Here is a 20557-nt window from a genome sequence, read left to right on the forward strand (position 1 = left end):
TTGGCTGCCTGCAGAGTTTCTGGTGTGGCAGTGGGCCTTTGAGTGTTTGCAGCATTGCTGACTTGGTACGTGGTGCTTGGCTGTCTGCAGAGTTTCTGGTGTGGCAGTGGGCCTTTGAGTGTTTGCAGCATTGCTGACTTGTTTGCAGCATTGCTGACTTGTTTGCAGCATTGCTGACTTGGTACGTGGTGCTTGGCTGCCTGCAGAGTTTCTGGTGTGGCAGTGGGCCTTTGAGTGTTTGCAGCATTGCTGACTTGGTATGTTGTGCTTGGCTGCCTGTAGAGTTTCTGGTGTGGCAGTGGGCCTTTGAGTGTTTGCAGCATTGCTGGCTTGGTATGTTGTGCTAGGCTGCCTGCAGAGTTTCTGGTGTGGCAGTGGGCCTTTGAGTGTTTGCAGCATTGCTGACTTGGTATGTGGTGCTTGGCTGCCTGCAGAGTTTCTGGTGTGGCAGTGGGCCTTTGAGTGTTGGCAGCATTGCTGACTTGGTACGTGGTGCTTGGCTGCCTGCAGAGTTTCTGGTGTGGCAGTGGTTTTTAAGTGCTTGCAGCATTGCTGACTTGGTACGTGGTGCTTAGCTATCTGCAGAGATTCTGGTGTGGCAGTGGGCCTTTGAGTGTTTGCAGCATTGCTGACTTGGTACGTGTGACTTGGCTGCCTGCAGAGTTTCTGGTGTGGCAGTGGTTTTTGAGTGCTTGCAGCATTGCTGACTTGGTACGTGGTGCTTAGCTATCTTGCGAGTTTCTGGTGTGGCAGTGGTTTTTTAGTGTTTCAGCATTGCTGACTTGGTACGTGGTGCTTAGCTATCTGCAGAGATTCTGGTGTGGCAGGGGTTTTTTAGTGTTTCAGCATTGCTGACTTGGTACGTGGTGCTAAGCTATCTGCAGAGATTCTGGTGTGGCAGTGGTTTTCGAGTGCTTGCAGCATTGCTGACTTGGTACGTGGTGCTTAGCTATCCGCAGAGTTTCTGGTGTGGCAGTGGTTTTTTAGTGTTTCAGCATTGCTGACTTGGTACGTGGTGCTTAGCTATCTGCAGAGATTCTGGTGTGGCAGTGGTTTTTTAGTGTTTCAGCATTGCTGACTTGGTACGTGGTGCTTAGCTATCTGCAGAGTTTCTGGTGTGGCAGTGGTTTTTTAGTGTTTCAGCATTGCTGACTTGGTACGTGGTGCTTAGCTATCTGCAGAGATTCTGGTGTGGCAGTGGTTTTTTAGTGTTTCAGCATTGCTGACTTGGTACGTGGTGCTAAGCTATCTGCAGAGATTCTGGTGTGGCAGTGGTTTTCGAGTGCTTGCAGCATTGCTGACTTGGTACGTGGTGCTTAGCTATCTGCAGAGTTTCTGGTGTGGCAGTGGTTTTTTAGTGTTTCAGCATTGCTGACTTGGTACGTGGTGCTTAGCTATCTGCAGAGATTCTGGTGTGGCAGTGGTTTTTTAGTGTTTCAGCATTGCTGACTTGGTACGTGGTGCTTAGCTATCTGCAGAGTTTCTGGTGTGGCAGTGGTTTTTTAGTGTTTCAGCATTGCTGACTTGGTACGTGGTGCTTAGCTATCTGCAGAGATTCTGGTGTGGCAGTGGTTTTTTAGTGTTTCAGCATTGCTGACTTGGTACGTGGTGTTGCTTGGCTGTTTGCAGAGTTTCTGGTGTGGCAGTGGGTCCATGACCGTACTCACCTTTTTAGGGGTGGAGCGTTGGAAGGCAGGCCCCCGGTTGCTCAGGCTTACAAACACCTGAAGGACTAGAGGGCACTGACGTTTTCATCCAGGGTCCTGCCGTAAAGACTCCTGGGTTTTGGCATAGGGCACCCCTGTTCTGTTCCTTATGTACCAATGAGCCTACGGATCACCCTGTAACTCCACCTGCAACACAAAATTAACATGTTCCCTACCTGGCCGAACCCGCCAGCCAGCACGCAGGGTATGCGGTAGGGAGGGAGACGGCGTGACAAGGAGAAACAAAGAGTAAGGCCAGTGGGCGGGGGCAGGTATAAGTACCTCGTCCGACCCTCTGAGCACCGGAAGTGATGTGGCCTCAGTGCCGGACTTTTGGGAACTCCCCGGGGGTCCCCACGACTAGAGTGTGGAGACGTGCCGTATTGCGGCACTAAGGTGGCCGCCCTTTTATATGGGCACACTGCGTGCAGCCTCAGATTGGATGCTTACATGTTTGTAGTGTTGCTGACTTGGAAATGGGTGTTTTGTTGTTTGCAATTTTCATATCCTGGGTGGGGGTGTATTGGTGTTTGCATCAGTGTTGGCGTGGTGCTGGGTGTTTGCAGTGTTTCAGAGATGACGATTAGGGGTTTCAGTGTTGCTGACCTGGGCCAAGGCTCATCCTATCTTGCTGATCTGATGCTGCATTGCTTACCACCTCTCTGACGTCACCCTTCTTTTTGAACCCACAGCAGAAGTCCCCTTCAGAAACATTCATGGGCCGGGAGAAGCGCTCCAACTCCCAGTCGTACATCGGACGCCCCATCCAGCTGGACAAGATTCTGCTGTCCAAGGTCAAAGTGCCGCACACCTTCGTCATCCACTCGTACACGCGGCCCACGGTGTGCCAGTGGTGCAAGAAGCTGCTGAAAGGCCTCTTCCGGCAGGGGCTGCAGTGCAAGGGTGAGTGGGAACTCACGGGGCTGCAGTGCAAGGGTGAGTGTGTTCTCACATGGTGTGAGAAGCTAGGTTAGTATATTGTGCTCACGTATGTAAGTATAGCACCCTGCACTAATCCTGGCGACCCTTATGGTGATTTTAGCGGTTTAGATAACCATAGAAAGCTCTGTACTTCTAAAAATAGATATTTATTACAATCACTCACTAACACTTTACGGTATCTCCTACCCGGAGATACACACAATGCACCAAATACTTTGGACATAGAACAGTCAGTAGCACCAATACACAGTGGTCCCCAAGGGGGTGATCGGACCATATATTAAGATAGGGGATTACGAACCACGACGTAAGTCGAGATTGGACCCAGGAGATGTAGAAGAGTCGGGACCCAAAGAATCACGGTTCATCATTGGGCTCCCTCCGCACATTGGGGTTGCAAGGGCCCAGATGTGGGCTACGACTCTCCGCCTAGTGTAGTGGGTAGAGAGGAGCTGAGGTGTTTTCAGGCAGAGGGATGCCACAAAGTGATTTAGGTGAGCAAGGGACAGAGTGCAGTGAAATAGTGCATGATGGGTTAAAACTATCTCTAGGGCTCAAATTATTTATTCAGTAGTGTCCTTGGATAGGATTAAAAAGAAGAGGACAGGAGGTTCAAAGCAAATATACCCCCTTAAAGAGCAACACTTTTCTGCCTTTGTGGGACTCCAAACGGAGTTCAAGGCTTGCTTCAGGACCAAATATTCGTACAAGTCACTCTGTAAATACGTATACCACACACATGTAAAGCAAGATGGCTATACTGGCCGTATTCAGATGTGAACAACAGAAATGTGGGTAATTAATACACCATCTCCATCTGCTGGAGGAGACAGACTTAGGCTCTCTGCAGCCACAAGGTACCCCGCAACCACTTTGGCTCACCGATCACAGTCCTCAGCCAAGTGTACTGTGCAATGTGGGGTCCTGGCACTCGCCAATACCCCACGTGTATTAATTACCCACGTGCAAGTGTGCCTGCGTTGCTGGGGTGATTGTTTTTGTGCAGGAAGGGACACCTTCCCGCACAAAACAATCCTAAGAGGCGTTTTCCTCTTTCTGTGTGTACTGAAGGCAGCACACACAGAAAGAGGAAACAACGAGGAGAAATGAAAACATTTCTCCTCGTTGCCCCTCTTTAAGCCTCCCCTGTGGAGGTGTAGCATTCCGACGCATTTCCAGGTTTACGAAACATTGTGCATTTGGGTATGTGGCAGAATTTATGGGTGTTGCATGGGAACACCCACAGCAACGTCCATGGCATGGCCCTTTCACGCAAAGTTATGCGTGATAAAGGGACATATTTACAATGCCACAAACTTGTAAACATGGGGCATCACACAGTGTTGCCGGTATCTCACGAAAAGAGACGCACCGGCGGCTCAAGGGCCTTCTAAATATGTCCCTTAGGCTTTAGTAGGAATTTGACCCTACTTTAAGCTCCATCTGATGACCCATCATCCTCTGTTGGCTTTTTTGATCCTTTATATTTCAAGTGGACACATTTCAATTTTCTAGCCGGCTATTCTCATGTACGGTGTTCAATCGCATAATATCTTGAGATACCAAAATCTACCAACTATTACTCTCTCTGGCATAATTCTTTATTTCCAGATTTTTCACACATTGCTTTTGTTTCTTTATTGTATAGCTCCCCACATTTTATACAAAAATTAAACATTTAGGAGTTTTTACCAGCAATTTAAGTGAGAGCGACAGACACTATGTTCTACCCAGAAGAAGGAGGAATTGATAAAGTGGGGGATGTTATCTCAGAAGATGATATTCTTGAGAGATTTGTGTTGAGACATGAGGTTCTCAGTGTTTAATGCTTCACATCCCAGCGCTATAATTTGATACAGGAAATCTTTTAGACGCCTACAAGGCTCTATTCTTGGTACCTCGGGCCGGACTCTCAATGCTTCTGGTGCGGGGAGCCTGACGCTGATACTATTCACATTTTTATTAATTGTACAAAATTGGAGACTATTGGGGTAATATAGTCCAGCAACTGAACAGCTTGAACAGACCAATTTCCCACTTAACAAAGATCCACTCACCCAATTCTGCTTAGGTTCTCCCTACGCTTACCAATGTTATATGAAATAATTTTATTGGTTGCAATAGTTTTATCAAGAAGCTGTATTGTGAAATCCTGGATTGACAGCAAACCACCCAGGGCGCACAAGCAGTGGTGTCAATTTCTAGATTTCTGCAGTTTAGAGATGGCTATTATAAAAAAAAACAAGCAAAATAATTTGCATAAGATTTTGAATTCTATTTCTGTATGGTTTCAAAACATGTGTGTCGTAAACGTACTTCCGAATAATTTAAAATCCTAGGATATGAATGGACCCCATGGATTGTTCGTTCTGTATGATTTTCTCTATATCTCATATTTAGCTCATCACCCGTCTTTGCATACCTCCACCTTCGTTGTTTTTCTTCCTTTTCTGGTTCCCTCGCGAGTAGGTTCGCTGTTAATTAAATGCTTTGCATTTTTTGCTTTTCTCTTGGTATTTTCCCACTTCCCTCTTCAGTTGCAGTACCTCACCTCTCTGGGGTTTCCTGGGCTCCATGCCTGGTTCTTGGTGGATTTTGGGACTTGATGCAGTAAGCCATCACCCGGAGACTGGCGAGCCATTCCGTTAGACTTAACTGCTAAACAACCATGTTTACAGCGTTGCTTTACCAAATCCTCAAATTCTTGTTTAGTGTTTGTCAATAGTTTACATAGTACTTGTATCCTGCCATCTGCTTACCCGACCAGGCGGGGTGCTTTACCGCCTTTGGAGATAGGGCCCAGTGATTCTCTCTCCCTTTACCACTGCCCCCTTCCAGGGCTTTAAGTGGGTTGAATAAACTAGGGCGTCTCTCAAAGGGGCGTGGCAAATGTAATTAAGGGCGTGGCTTAACATCTGTGCTTACCATAGGTGTGCGGCCCGACTTGTATTTTGCTGTTTCTGTCATTGCATCCAGATATGTTATACAACAAGTAACATCATACCTACAGGTCAGGACTATTGGCTTTGTCAATGGTTGTAAGTTACATGAGATAAATAAGCAGCAACTGTGGCTTGTATATAATATTGAAAAAGCTTCCACTTAAAGCCCTGGTGACACCACGACAATGTTGCTGCTCCTGAGTTTCAAAAAGAGAAGCGAAATCCAGAGAGAAAATGACTCTCTTTAAAGGATTTCCCTTCCTCTACAATCCCCCTTTGGCATGACATAACTTCTCCACTAGTGGGAAGTGAGCAGTGTGAACACACGCACATGATGTGCCTGCTGTCACTGCAGTCGGAAACAAGCATTTGCAATGCAATAGGTCTCGTCTTTACACAAGTTTAAGCTATAGGCATTGTAAATGACAATGCCTTTTATTTATGTTTTGGTTTTTAAAACATAAATAAAAGGCATTGTAATTTACAATGCCTATAGCTTAATCTTGCGTAAAGGCGAGTCCTATTGCATTGTAAATGCTTGTTATATTACGCCCTGAGCTTTACAAAATGTGCCTCATCCTTAGCCGAGACGAGGCTGAGAGGGCTCAGGCTTTCTTTACCAGCACATCTCACCAACCCACTCGTGGCAGCTGCGATTGTGTTGTCCCTTGGGAGGTTTGAGAGTCATCCAGTAGGTGTAGATCTTTGTGATCAATTGCACGTAATGTAGTAAACTGAAGAAATATGTGGGGTTTGAATCTTGCCACCTGAACTTTGTTACTGTGTATCACTCGATACGGTATGAGTTTTCTGACGCCCAAAGGTTCACAGATGCCGTGGATATCTAAAATAATACAGAGCAAAGCAAACACCATGGTGATTCAACAGCATTAGTGAGAGTACCGCCAAAGAAAGGGAACAGTGTCTTGTTTTCAAATGCGTGTATTCATCAAGAAAAGGGTACGGTGCAGCCTGGCACAATGGAAAGTGCAAGTTTTCAAGCTTACAAGGCTTACTACAGACCACAAGGTTCTCTGATCCAGGTACATAGCCAAACGGGTGCTGGATTGCAACCATTAACAGGAGAACGCAAAACATTTTCAATAGTAACAAGCGCCGCTACGAATGTGAAAACGACCGCGCTGTGTTAATTAGTAACATGATCCAGGAATGCAGCTGGCACCCTGCGCGCCGCTGCTCGCTCCAGAGACCCAAACGCCATGGGAGTGAACGTTCAGAGAATAGGCGAGACATGCACCCGTCTACGGCCATTTGCGTGCTTTCATTATTGAAAGCCACACGCAAAGGCCAATGGAATCTGTGGGAGTTGCCAGACCCACACGAAGAAGTCTCGGGGAAGTTTGGAGTGCTTACAAGAAGCCTCCCATACAGCAGCGCATGCGCGCTGCGCTAGGCTCGACCTAAAAACGGGCCGCCTGTGCTCAGCACCGGTGAGACCCGGCCCACTTAAAGCCCTGCCCCCTTCTTTCACCAAACTCCACCCTTGGAGTGTTGTCAGTTCACTATGAGTGGGGCTACAGGATCACTGGGGCTATCGACCAGTCTCCTTGTAAGACCACTCATAAGCCTGATAAAGCAGTCAGCGTTCATTCAATATATTCACTATCCGAAGAGCAGGTGTCATCGTCCATTCTGTCTGAAATCAAAGTATTCCTTCTGATTCGCCCACATTTGTTTGTAATTGTTGATGTCAGACAGTAAAGGGACATATTTCACGGCTGTACAACTTCTGATAGTGGAGCATGCCTGGCAGAGTTGATAGCAGCCCGGAGAAGTGCACTTGAAGCTGGACAAATGTGTCTTTTAGGCGGTCGTCTTGTGCTGGGAAAGAGCCTTCAGGGGCTCTTCCTGGAAACCTTAAATGCTCTCCAGATATCTGCTCTTTAAAGCATCTTCTTCTGGCAGCTCCAGGGCCTCTTCAAAGCTGCTTCAGATGTTTTTCACAGACAGTTTAGGGCTCTTCGATGTAACCTTGTGTGCTTTTCAAGGAAACTCCAAGTGCTCTTCTAGGCACCTCTAGGTCTCTTCAAGGTGCACTTAAGTTCTGTATAACATAACTGTTTGTACTATATGCTGTTCTAGATCACACGATGTGCGCGGTTTGGCTTTCTAGTGTTGCGCACGGACCGTACAAGTTGTTTTTCATGGTATAGGTTTCAGTTTCGAGGCAACTTGTGATCCCTGTGTACAAAAAAGGGACTAGGGGGCTTTTTCCTCTCTAAGGAAGGTGGGAGATCCAGCATACTAGGGCCCCAGTGTAAAGATTCAAAAAGTAAGATGTGTTGTTCCTCTTGTGTCAGGGAATAAGAGTCAGGGAAACTGGAACCAACTGTGCCCCATCAGGGGTTTTAAAGTTGGGAATCCATATGTTGGATTGTAATGCCCTCACACACCCTCTCAGGTGTCATGCTTCATCATATGGGCTGTCCTCGTTGGGTCGGCGGTGCAATACCCAACGGGCTCCCTGAAGTAGGGGCACTTTATCGTTGGAGTGTCCTTGTTGAGAAGTGTAGGTCTACCCAATTCTGTAAAATAACCAGGCTTCAACAGCACCCAGTGGGGCACGCATAAGGCTTTGCTCCTATGTGTAACTAAGGTTCAGCGTTCTGCGCTGCGCCCACGACCTACCCACTCCACCGGGTACAGAATTGGGTAGATCCAGGTCCAAACAGGTACACTAATAAATAAACATGTTTACTGTGATGACTATTTGATGTCACTATTTTTAGTTCCTGAAGAATCGCAAGTGGAACACACTTAGAGCAAGAAACATGTTGACCTACACTTCTCAACAAGGACACTCCAACCCGAGACATTACTCTTGGGTGAGAGGCCTGTTGTTTGTTTTTACCTAGGCTCGGAGACCCACAGTATAAAGTTTGGCCTTCAAGGTACTCTGAACCCTATTTTGTGTACCTTCCTACATCTACACAGTTCTGGCCCCACAACCGCACTTCACCATACGGCTATTGGATAAAAGATCTCCGATAAAGAGCCCCTACTACAGGGAGCCCGTTGGGTGTTGCACCGCCTACCCAACAAGGAGGAGCCAATATGATGAAGCATGACACCTGAAAGGGTGTGTGAGGGCATTGCAATCCAATATATGGATCCCCAACTTTAAAACCCCTGATGGGGCACAGTTGGTTTCGGTTTCCCTGACTCTTATACCCTGACACAAGAGGAACAGCATGATCCTACTTTTGTGATCCCTCCCTGACCCGACAATGCACTGGTCCAAAGTTTTCACCTCAGACTTTGAGGTAACTCATGAAAAGGGGACACTCAATCAGAATCCCAGCTCAGTCAGTATCAGAACCTCATTCCAAGGGCCACGGGGCCAAAGGGTTGAGTTTGAGGCCTTTTACTCCTGATGTCCAGGGGTCCGGCCTACCATGGATTCTGAGCACTTGGGCCAAGCACCCCTTCGGCTCTTAGCTCTCAGTGGTAGTACGGGTCAAGCAGTCCAAGGCTTCTCGGGAGGTGAGGGAAGAGATAGACACAGGGGTGAGCACAGGCTCACAACTCAAAAAACCATGAGCAGCAGCAATACATGATTGTCCAGTCAAATACTTGCTTTTATTAAAAAAGGAGTTTTCATATACAAACACAAAGTAAAATATAAATTCAGAAGCAACGTACACAGTCCCTAAGGCCAGGGCTCTGGTGTTTTATACGCGGGTCCCTGAGTCCTACTCCCCTCCTGCTAGCCATAGTGGTTATTCCCTATTCACTATAGGTTACATTAAGGTTAAGCCCTACTAGTACTCTGAGTGTCAGGAGTCGCACTCCGACTCTTTATGAAAGTCAAAAGTGTTCAAGCGCCAAAGCGCTACAAGGCAGGCAAGTTCCCCTGGAGCCAGCTGGCCTGTAAATCAGTCTTACTCATAGCAGCAGGATCTGAGTGACCCGAGTCTCTGAGCAACCCTAACGCGGGTGCTGAAGGTGCAGGGATTGTCTCCGGTAAGTGCCTCTACAACCAGGGTAGGAGGGGTCGGGATCAAGGGGAGGTTTGGGGATGGGGAGTCGACTATGCTCCTCCGATGCTGATAAATGTTTTGGAATCCTTCCCACGGGCTTGAAAGGGGGGTTGTCCTCAGTTGGGGATTGCGACCTCCCAGGTCACTACACCGCCTCCTCCTCACGATGACAGTCTTGACCAGACCACACTCTTTGCCTTGTCCCTGGCATACGGTGTCACCCTCTCCATTCTGTACGCTCGCTGTGACCCGTTCAGCACAATAGAAATCTTCACTTCCTACCTGGCATATAGGTTGTCGACTTAGCCCCACACACGGATTACAGCCCAATCGGCATGGTATCCTACTTCAACGGTGGCCTCACCTGGCATACAGAGTTGCTGACTTACAACCTGCACACGGGTAATTGCCCGATTGGTGAAGCAACGGTTATGGGTCACTTAACAGCAGCCCTCCTGTGGAATACGGGAGTTGCTGACCTTTCCCTGCACATTGGCAATGACACGATTGCTGCAGCATCCTCACACCTGCTATAGGGACCCAAATGACAGAATCCCCCACTGGACCTACCTCCAGCGTTCTCCTCGTCCTCACAGGGCACACTGGTCTTGGCAAACACAAGGAGATGATGGACAGAGTGCTGAAACTTTTCATACACTCACCCACAGTCACAGATCTGGGTTGAATTCATCATCATTCTTTAGCTCACTTCGCCACCCCAGTTCAGACCCAGCCACATGCAAATCAGTCTTGAGCCTTTTCCCTTATGGGAACAGTCTAGCCTGAACTGCCAAGCCAGGACTTCTCTGGACAGGAAACAAGCATCTGGGGCCGGTTTCGGGGTAACACCACTCAGCAACTAGCCTAGCTTGAATCCAGTGGCAAAGTGAGCAAGGGACCCACGTCTAAGCACACTCTGCCAACTTAGGGTGAACAAAGCAAATACAAGGGGATAATGGACGGAGAGCGGAAACTTTTCAGACACTCACCCCCAGTCTCAGATCTGGGTTGAATCCATCATCGTTCTTTTACTTAGCTTCGCAAATCAAGTTCTGACCCAGACATATGCAAATCAGTCTTGACCCTGTTCCTCATGGGAACAGTCAAGATCAAACTACCAGGCCCGGTATCCAGTGGCAAAGTGAGCAAGGAAACGTTTGCCTTTCACTCAATCACTGCAAGGCTGACTGTGACCAAGTCATGATATGGGATTAACCCCGGACCGCGCTACAAAAACAAGATGAAACCTTACTGAAAATCGGTGCAAGAGATGCTCTAAAGGGACGGGACACGCCCTGTCAGAGATGACATATTTATCTGGCTATACAGTTACAAGACATTAGAAGCCTTGAAAAAGCCCTGGTCGACTTGACCGAACGGGCGAAACACGTGTTGGCTGACATCCTTTGTTCAATTAGTTGAATCGCCTGAATTATTTGAATCCTGTCAAAAAGTTTCTTTGAAAATAAATATACAAAGCTGCTTTCAAAAAGAGGATTTGAATCCTTGTCTTCTTATTTATCCTTCTTGAACTGAAATGGAGGAGCATCAACTCACAAAACTGTCCTGCATGAACTCCCTGTGAGGCCTGAGAGGTCCTGGGCCTTGAGTAAATACTCCTCCGTAACTCACTTATGTTCAAAATTAGGCAATACTATCCAGTGCTGGGATCCTAGGACTTCCTTAACCGACAAACTGTAAAGGCTGACAGTGTCACTTTCAAGTCTTTCTGGTTAAAAAAGACTCTTCAGGGTCAAAGGGCGCATCAACTGGAAATGTCTTGCTGCCGAAAAAACAAAACTTCTGACATTTTTGGTTAGGAGCGTGCCCAGTTGGAGCCTGCTGTCAAAGAGATCTCAGGCCCTGATGTGGAGGAGGAAATGGAGCACACCCTGCCAATCGGGCAGCGCATGAATACTGTCGCCCCAGATCCTGCTCCACCACACAAAAAGACTTCCGAACACATGCCCTTTCCACTCTTAAAGGTAAAGGTGGTCAGACCGCCACTGCCATCTGGCCATGGTCCAATCTAAAAAAATACTTTGGATGCCACGCCTTTGGGCCCGGCACCGAAAACTTCCACCAAGGCTTTGTATCGCCATCCTCAGATCGAGCACATTCTCGGATCTCCACCCAGCCCTCGGGACCAAAACAGCAACCAACTCCATCTCCCTCGGTGCCAGTCAAAAACTTTCCTCATCTTCAAATGCCTTGATACCAAACCTCAGAGACAAAACCCTTGAAGCAACCCTCAGTCTCTATGGTTCCCGTTGAGTAAAACCTTAAGAAAATGGACATTGGACAGAGAAAAATCCACATTTAAGACAAATTAGGACTCTCCCCCACCAAAGAGGCAATTGACTGTAGAGAAGGAATTGGACTTTCCTGTGCCTCTCAAAAAGAGGACACAGGACAAGGCTACCAGCCCTACTCATCATCCTCTACAACCTCCTTCATCATCATCACCACCTCCGCCATCCTCTCCTTCTTCTTCATCTCCACATCATGAACCTCTCGATGCTACACATCCAGGATCTCCAAGGTCAAACACCAAGGGTATATGAGAACCATTAGTAGATCCTGACCCATGGGACACGTATGATACAGATCCCATAATGCCAAGTGATCCGGATCTTTGTCCAGCTCACTCTTCTTGAAGACACTCGTGCTTATCAGCAGATAGTTGCAAGGGCGGCTGCTTACTGCGGAGTCCAACTACACAAGGAGTCTCTAGAAGATGACTTCCTTCTTGATGCACTGTCATCCCCCACAAAGCCACACAGTTTTGCCCAAACCTGTTTAAGAGCAAGAGGTGTACTGTTTCCCTTCCTCTACAGTACAGTTGAATTTCAGAGACACTTGCTGCTTTCACGACAACTGCGCGGGAGTTAACCAAGCAGTAATTTGCTAATAAACTTGATTTCCTGGCAGTTAATGCCCTGATGGGAAGTTTGAGATACAAAGTGAAGCCACTAAGTCAATATTGTTGTTTAAACCTTTAAATATAGAAACCCGCAAAAACAGAAGCACTTTTCAGATTCTTTGAGTTTATTTACTACATGCTCAGAGTTTGTTTAGCAGTTTTGCAAAGCATTTTGGACCCTGCCCAATTAGATAGGTTATCTCCCATGGTCCTAACTCTCATAATTTTAGTACAAAAGCTGAAATATAGCTATGTATAGCACCGCAGTACTGATCCCTACTGTAAGGAATCCCATGTAATCCCATTTAATTCATAGGACGTTTGAGCTTTTGCGGTATATTAGTTTCAGGACAGACTCTCCCTTGGAGCGGTCCTTCCAAGATGGCTGCTGTAGCGTCCTCCCCAGCCTGGGAGCATGAAAATGAACACACCACACACAGAGCTCTGAAATGTATGTCTTTATTCTTCAACCTACAATCACACACTGTCCTCTGATTACGTCATAACCATTAATGGCCACACCTTAAGACCTCCCAGCAAGTTACGTACTTCCTCCATTAAGTCCAGCCAGAACCGCAAGAGTCCTAGCGCACATAGTCTCACAACAGTAAAGTTGCCTTGTCCCATTGATGCTGGAGATCTGGGGCCCGATGTAGGTAGCCCTTTACCGATCGGAATCGGCCGAAAATACCGATTTTCGGCCGTTTCCGATCGGTAAAGGGCTATCGAGATGTAGGGGCACATTTTCGGTAATTTTACCGAATCGTTATCATTACCGAATCGGTAAATTTACCGAATCGGTAATATTTACCGATTCGGTAATGATAACGATTTGGTAAAATTACCGAAAATGCAATGTAGGTAGCCAATGTTCCATCAGCACATGGCTTACAGAATCGGTATTTTACCATGGAATACAAATCCATGGTAAAATACCGATTCCTGTGTACATGCACATCTGTGCTTGTACACATGTGCCATGTGACAGAGAGACGTGCCCTTAGGGCATGTCTATGTGCCACATTGCACACATGCCCGTTTTGGGGGTGCTAGAGGGTGTCAAAGTGACACCCCCTGCACCCTTGCCAAATTCGGTATTTACCGATTCGGTAAATACCGATTCGGTATTTGACTTTAATCCTATGGGCTTCAAAGGACCATAGGATTCAATAGCAAATACCGATTCAAATACCGAATTTGTAAGGAATCGGTAACGATTCCAGATGTTGGGACCTACATCCCATTTACCGATTTTGAAATACCGAATCGGTAAAATTCGGTATTTCAAATTCGGTAAATGGGATTTACCTACATCGGGCCCCAGGAGCTGCTTCAGAGACAGCCATGGTGGGAGGGCAAGACATCTTTTCTGGCCACGGGCTCTGAGGTGGAGTTACCAGACCAATATGAAGCAAGTGGGCGGAGTTAGCGTACCAAGCCTAGTGCTGGCCAATAGGCTTCTGGCATTTTTTACATATTAGGAAACATGAGCCATGTGGTGATTTCATAGGTGTTGAGCCTCAGAACTCCTCAAGTGTTGGAGCTGTGAGTTAATTAACCTGCACTGTAATAATGTAAATATTTTTGATTTTTACTCAGATTGTAAGTTCAACTGTCACAAGCGATGCTCACCGAAAGTGCCAAATAACTGCCTGGGAGAAGTGGCCTTCAATGGAGGTAACAATCAGGAACTGCATATGGGGTGAAGTGGGGATAGCAGGGGTGGAGGGGGTGTTGAGCAGTTGATATTGATGGTGTATGGGTGAGAGGGTTGAGAAGCGATGAGTGGAGGGCCAGAGGGGAAGAAAGACCTGTGAGAAGGGGGCTGAGTATGAAGTGAGGTGTGGGGGTGAGGAGGTGATGCAGGAAGAAAAACTGGAGATGTGGAAGAGAAGGGGTAGTAAAGAGGAAAAAGGATGTTGTTGGGAGAGGGAACAAGATGTAGTGGGGAGCACTCGAGGTGCATAGAAGGGGAATGAGGAGTGATAGAGAAGGGTATGTAGAGATGGAACAATGGGTGGTGTAAAGGGAAGGAGGAGATATGGGAGAGGGGAACAAGGTGTGATAGAGAGGTAAACATGAGATGTGGTAGAAAGGGAAAGTGGAGGTGTGGCAGAGTTGGGAGCAAGGTGTGGTATGAGACTGGGGATTGGCAGAGAAAGAAAGAGAGGCACTTAAACTGCAGGGACAATATGTGCAGGAGAGGGAAAGTGGACATTTGGAAGAGAAGAAACAAGGTGTGGTAGAGAGAGAGAATATGTTTGTTAGGAATGGAAAGTGGAGTTGTGATAGAGAGGAAACAAGATGCGATAGAGTGAGAAAGGGGGGTTGTGGTAAAGGGGGAGAAATGGACTGAAGGTAGAGATAGAGGCGGTGTAGTAATGGAAAGTGGAAATGCTGTACAGAGGGCACAAAGCGTGGTAGAGAGTAAACAATGTTTGGTAGAGAGGGAAAGGGCTGACGTAGAGAGTGAGTAATGTGAGATAGAGAGAAAGAAAGGTGTAGTGGAGAGTAAATAAGAAGGCATGGTAGAGAGTGGTAGCAAGGTGTACTAGGGAGAGAAAGTGGAGGTTAGGTAGAGCGAGGACACGGTGTGGTAGAGAGGAAATAAAGGATGTTTTGGAGGGCATTAGGCAGTGTGGTAGAGAAGGAACAAGGTGTGGTACAAAACAACTGTAGAGAGGAAGAGAAAAGCTAGGGTAAAAAGGGAGCAAAGTGTGGTAGAGAGGGCATTAAGAGGTGTACGAGAGAGCAAAATGTTGTAGTGAAGGAGCAAAGTGTAGTTTAGAGGAAAAGTAAAGATGGTGTAGAGATGGAACAAGTTGTGTAGAGAGACAATAAATTGTGGAATGGGGTAATGAAGCAGTGTGGTAGAGAGGGAAAAGGGTGTGGTAAAGGAAAAGCAGATTTAATACAGTATGGTAGAGAGGGAATTAGAAGGTGTGGGAGAGAGGGAGAAAAGTGTGAAAGAGAGGGGATGAAGGGGTGTGGGAGATAGAGAGCAAGATGTTTTAGAGACTGAACAAAATGTAGCGGAGAGGGAAAATGGAGACAAATTAGGGATGGGGTTAAGTGTGGTTTAAGTGAAATAGAGGATGGTTTGGAGGGAATGAATTTGTGTTGCACAGGGAACGGATGTGGTAGGGAGAAGAGAGGTGCAGTCAAGAGAGGGTAAGCTGTGGTAAAGGTGGGAAGAGAAGGAATGGCAGAGAGGGAACAAGGTGTGGTAGAGAGAAGAGCGGTGTGGCCGAGAGGGAGCAAACTGTGGTAACAGTGGGAAGACGAGGAGTAGTAGAGTGGAAAAGAGAGGTGTGGTAGAGAGGGATTAGCGTGTGGTAGAGAGAAGGGAGGTGTGGTATAGAGAAGAGAGGTGTGGTAGAGAGGGATTTGCGTGTGGTAGAAAGAAGGGAGGTGTGGTATAGAGAAGAGAGGTGTGGTAGAGAGAAGAGAGGTGTGGTCGAGAGAAGAGAGGTGTGGTAGAGAGAAGAGAGGTGTGGTAGAGAGAAGAGAGGTGTGGTATAGAGAAGAGAGGTGTGGTGGAGAGAAGAGAGGTGTGGTGGAGAGAAGAGAGGTGTGGTAGAGAGAAGAGAGGTGTGGTATAGAAAAGAGAGGTGTGGTGGAGAGAAGAGAGGTGTGGTAGAGAGAAGAGCAGTGTGGTAGAGAGAAGAGAGGTGTGGTAGAGAGAAGAGAGGTGTGGTAGAGAGAAGAGAGGTGTGGTATAGAGAAGAGAGGTGTGGTGGAAAGAAGAGAGGTGTGGTGGAGAGAAGAGAGGTGTGGTAGAGAGAAGAGAGGTGTGGTATAGAGAAGAGAGGTGTGGTAGAGAGAAGAGAGGTGTGGTCGAGAGAAGAGAGGTGTGGTCGAGAGAAGAGAGGTGTGGTAGAGAGAAGAGAGGTGTGGTAGAGAGAAGAGAGGTATGGTAGAGAGAAGAGAGGTGTGGTATAGAGAAGAGAGGTGTGGTGGAGAGAAGAGAGGTGTGGTGGAGAGAAGAGAGGTGTGGTGGAGAGAAGAGAGGTGTGGTAGAGAGAAGAGAGGTGTGGTATAGAGAAGAGAGGTGTGGTGGAGAGAAGAGAGGTGTGGTAGAGAGAAGAGCGGTGTGGCCGAGAGGGAGCAAACTGTGGTAACAGTGGGAAGAGGAGGAGTAGTAGAGCGGAAAAGAGAGGTGTGGTAGGGAGGGAGCAAGCTGTGGTAACAGTGGGAAGAGGAGGAGTGGTAGAGAGGGATTAGGGTGTGGTAGAGAGAAGGGTGGTGTGGTAGAGAGAAGGGTGGTGTGGTAGAGAGAAGGGAGGTGTGGTAGAGAGAACAGAGGTGTGGTAGAGAGAAGAGAGGTGTGGTATAGAGAAGAGAGGTGTGGTAGAGAGAAGAGAGGTGTGGTAGAGAGAAGAGATGTGTGGTAGAGAGAAGAGAGGTGTGGTAGAGAGAAGAGAGGTGTGGTCGAGAGGGAGCAAACTGTGGTAACAGTGGGAAGAGGAGGAGTAGTAGAGCGGAGAAGAGAGGTGTGGTAGAGAGAAGAGAGGTGTGGTAGAGAGAAGAGAGGTGTGGTAGAGAGGGAGCAAACTGTGGTAACAGTGGGAAGAGGAGCAGTGGTAGACAGGAGAAGAGAGGTGTGGTAGAGAGGGATTAGGGTGTGGTAGAGAGAAGGGAGGTGTGGCCAAGAGGGAGCAAGCTGTGATGGAAGGATCAAGCTTTCGTAGAGGGAGAGAGAGAAAGTGTAGTAGAGATGGAACAAGCTGTGCAAGAGAGGTGAAGAGGAAGAGTGGCAGAAAGAGAAAGTGGAGGTGTGGTTGAGAGGGAGAAAGTTGTAGGAGGGAAAAGTGAAGGTGAGGTGGGGAGGAGACATTGTGTGGGGGAGAGGGAAAAAGAAAGCCTGGGAGTGAGGGAGAAAGGTGTGGTTGAGAGGGGAAGAGGAGGTGTGGTAGAGAGAAGAAGTGTAGTATGGAAAGCAGACAGGGGTAAGTTAGAATGGCCAGGTGCCCCTGGGGTAGAAGAGGCAAGCAGAAGTGAAGTACAGGCGTCGTGTGGAGGTGGAATTGAAAGAGAAATAGGAGTTGTGAAAGAGAGCAGGATGAGGTGGAGTAAAGAAAGGTGGAGAAGATGCGAGTAAAAGGTAGGTGAAAGAGGAGTTAGAGCAGAGTTGATAGAGCACTTAAGAATACAAAATGAACCAGAAGGTGGCCTAGAAAGAGAAGGTTTACATGGGGCAGATGTAACATCAGAAGATGGTGTAGAAAGAAGGCAGGAGAGGGAGATGGGATAGGTATTTGGATAAAAGAAATAGCCAGAAGGGACGGAAGAAGCCTGGAATGGGAATATACAAACAGTGGGGCAAAGGGGGAAATAAGCATGAGGAATGGGATATTTTGGAAGAAATGGCAAGATGGGAAGAAATGGCAATATGAGATGTGAATGAGAAAGCAACAGAAGTGCAATCTAGAGAGTTTAAGAAGGTGGGATAAGAGATCAGATGGGTTGTTAGTGTGGGGTTTAAAGGGTGAGTGTTCTTAGAAAGAGTACATATGGTGCACTAAGTGTGGAGAATGCCAGGGAAAAAGCTTATTCGAAATATCCTAGATGAGAGTACCTGGGAAGTACTACTGTGGGATACTGCGGGTCAGATACCCTGAGCAAGAATGCCAGGGATGTATTAATGCGAGATTGGCTAATTACGGGTGCAAGGGGGTTATTAGTTTAGAATGCCCACTGTGAAGATGCCATTGAAGCAATAGCATTGCAGTGTGCAGCATCTAATGGAGCAGGTGCCAGGGACGTGTTATTGCGAGATACCCTAGGTCAGCGTGCCAGAGGATGCCAGGATGTAGAATACCCAGGGTGAGCAAAGAAGTGTTCATCTGAGATATGTGAATCTCAAGATGCCTGGAATGTACTTGCCTAAGATTCTCAATATGGTGCTGTCAGGGGCTTGTTGCTGTTAGATACCAAGGGACCTACTGCAGTGAGAGACGCAGGGCCATGTTGCAGTAGAATACCCACGTTGTTGGTGCCAAGGAGGTATTAGTGAGGTATACCCGATGCTGAGGTGCCGGAAAGGAGTCAGTCAATCATAGCTGGGATGAGGATCCAGAAAAGTGTTCTTGTGGGATATCCATAGGTGAGGTCATCATAAAAGTGTGTGTGTTCAAGAGTGGAAACCCTGCTGATGTTTGGACTCACCTTACTCCCTGCGAAGTTCTTCATTTACCCTTTAGTCACAGATCAGAAGTTGGCAATTCTTGCCTTTGCCATTGGTTCTCCCGGTGAGAAGCGTGGCTTCCTCTGTGCCAAGAGTTTCCGTGCCTGATGGTACTAATGCATGTGGTTACTATCAACCCCACTGTTGGTGTCATCTTTGCTGTCTTGCTGAATGATGAAGGTGACCCACTGCTGTGATGGACGCTTCTTTTCTCAGACCTGCTCAGCCCCGGCGCCGAGTCTGATGTGGTCATGGATGTGGGAGGCGAAGAGAACGGAGGTGCTGGTGACGAGAGCCGCAGGGGGCTGATAGAGGACCTGGATGAAACTCTAGCCCAGGAGTCTGGGACCTGCCCGACCAACGACCACCGTGACAATGAGGAGCTGCAGGACCATGATGCCGACCCAGACGACGGCAACAGGATGATCAGGTAAGCCAGTGGTTGTCCATCAAGTCTGATGACTTGACCAATCTCTAAGGAGCTCTGGTAGCCTCAATGTGCATCTCATACACTCATACTTCTGCAATGGTGGCCTACGTGGTATAAAACTATGAATGTTTTGTTATGTTACGTTATGTTCATGGTACTTATTTAACATACATCCTCGAATGCATCATTAGCCCGTACTCAGCCTGTAAGGTCCATTGTCCTCTACAGAATTTGGGCCATATGTATCATTCCAAATTGCAATCGCAAACGCTGAAATTCGCAGAATTTTGGCGTTTGCGATCGTAATTGGGCTTAATGGTATGTATTAAAGAAAAATTGCCTCGCAAAATAAGGAATTGCAAAATTAGCGATTCCCAGTTTTGCGATTGCATTTAAGGAGTTGCAAATTCCGATTCCTTAAATGCAATGTAAGAGGCACAGAAAAATTGCAATTTGGCCTTAAGGAATCGCAAATTACCACCAACTTCAAGTTGGTGTCAATTTGCGATTTCTTTGAAAAATGCCCAAGAGGGCCGGCAAAGCAGTTGTGTGCATTTAGGGAGTGCAAACCAATCCTCCCCATACACTGGACAGCCCCACCGCGCCCACGAGCCAAGTGACTGCAATAGGAAAACTAAAATGATAATAACGCTATGTTATTATCATTAGGTCGAGCTATTATATAGCTCTGACATATTGTAGGGGAAACAAACTCTTTGACCAAGCGGATTCGAAGCGGATTATGTCCAGTTCATGTGGTGCACTCGTGTGAAACCCATCAGCCTCGCTCCCATTGGTTAAACCCATCAGCCTCGCAGCACCAGACTTCATGTGCACTTCATGTTATCCAGTCGTGTGAGACGCGCGTAGCCTCGCACCCATTCGCTCACAAGGAATACCTTCCGCTCTCCCCCCTCCCCTCCCCACCTCACAAACCACCATTTGTCGCACGCATCAGACCCGCCACAGCGGGAGCTTCAGACTTCAAAGGAATGCTCTCCCCCGCCCCCCTCTGCGCAATGCCAGTTGTCTCTCTTACACCATTAGACATCAAAGGCTGCTGCTCCCCCACCCGACCTCCCACAGCAATGCCGAGAGCTTGTTTGATTTACTCTTCATGCTTAATGTATACTTTACTGCGAGATGCAACTCTTTCACTGCCGCACGGCATTACTATCACTGCAGTGCAGCCAATGCTTTTTTCCTACTTCCCCTCCTTGCCCCAGTGATTTACACAAACAAAGCACTTCACAGAAGGAGTCCTAGGGCACCTACATTACCCTGCTAAAGCCAAACACAACTATTTCATTTGCCAAGGAGCACACCATTTGCCCTGCTGAGAGCCTTCAGCCCGATTACTTCATGGGTCATGTCTTTCTGCATATGTCTTACTGCTTACAGACAGACAGTGGTAGCCATTTGCTCT

At 47.4% G+C, this 20557-nt stretch overlaps 1 protein-coding gene across 1 annotated transcript in view; it reads left to right on the forward strand.

Moving 5' to 3' along the window:
* The window catches only part of PRKD1 (protein kinase D1), a 929258-nt gene that overhangs the window by 712840 nt on the left and 195861 nt on the right, over positions 1–20557 (forward strand). The window contains exons 5-7 of the mRNA XM_086936991.1: positions 2399–2609; positions 14114–14191; positions 18918–19131. Coding sequence (XP_086793117.1) covers positions 2399–2609; positions 14114–14191; positions 18918–19131 — 503 coding nt within the window. The remainder of the gene's footprint in view (positions 1–2398; positions 2610–14113; positions 14192–18917; positions 19132–20557) is intronic.

The sequence above is a fragment of the Lissotriton vulgaris genome, chromosome 9 (genome assembly GCF_964263255.1).
Source record: "Lissotriton vulgaris chromosome 9, aLisVul1.2, whole genome shotgun sequence".
In the NCBI taxonomy this organism is placed as follows: domain Eukaryota; kingdom Metazoa; phylum Chordata; class Amphibia; order Caudata; family Salamandridae; genus Lissotriton; species Lissotriton vulgaris.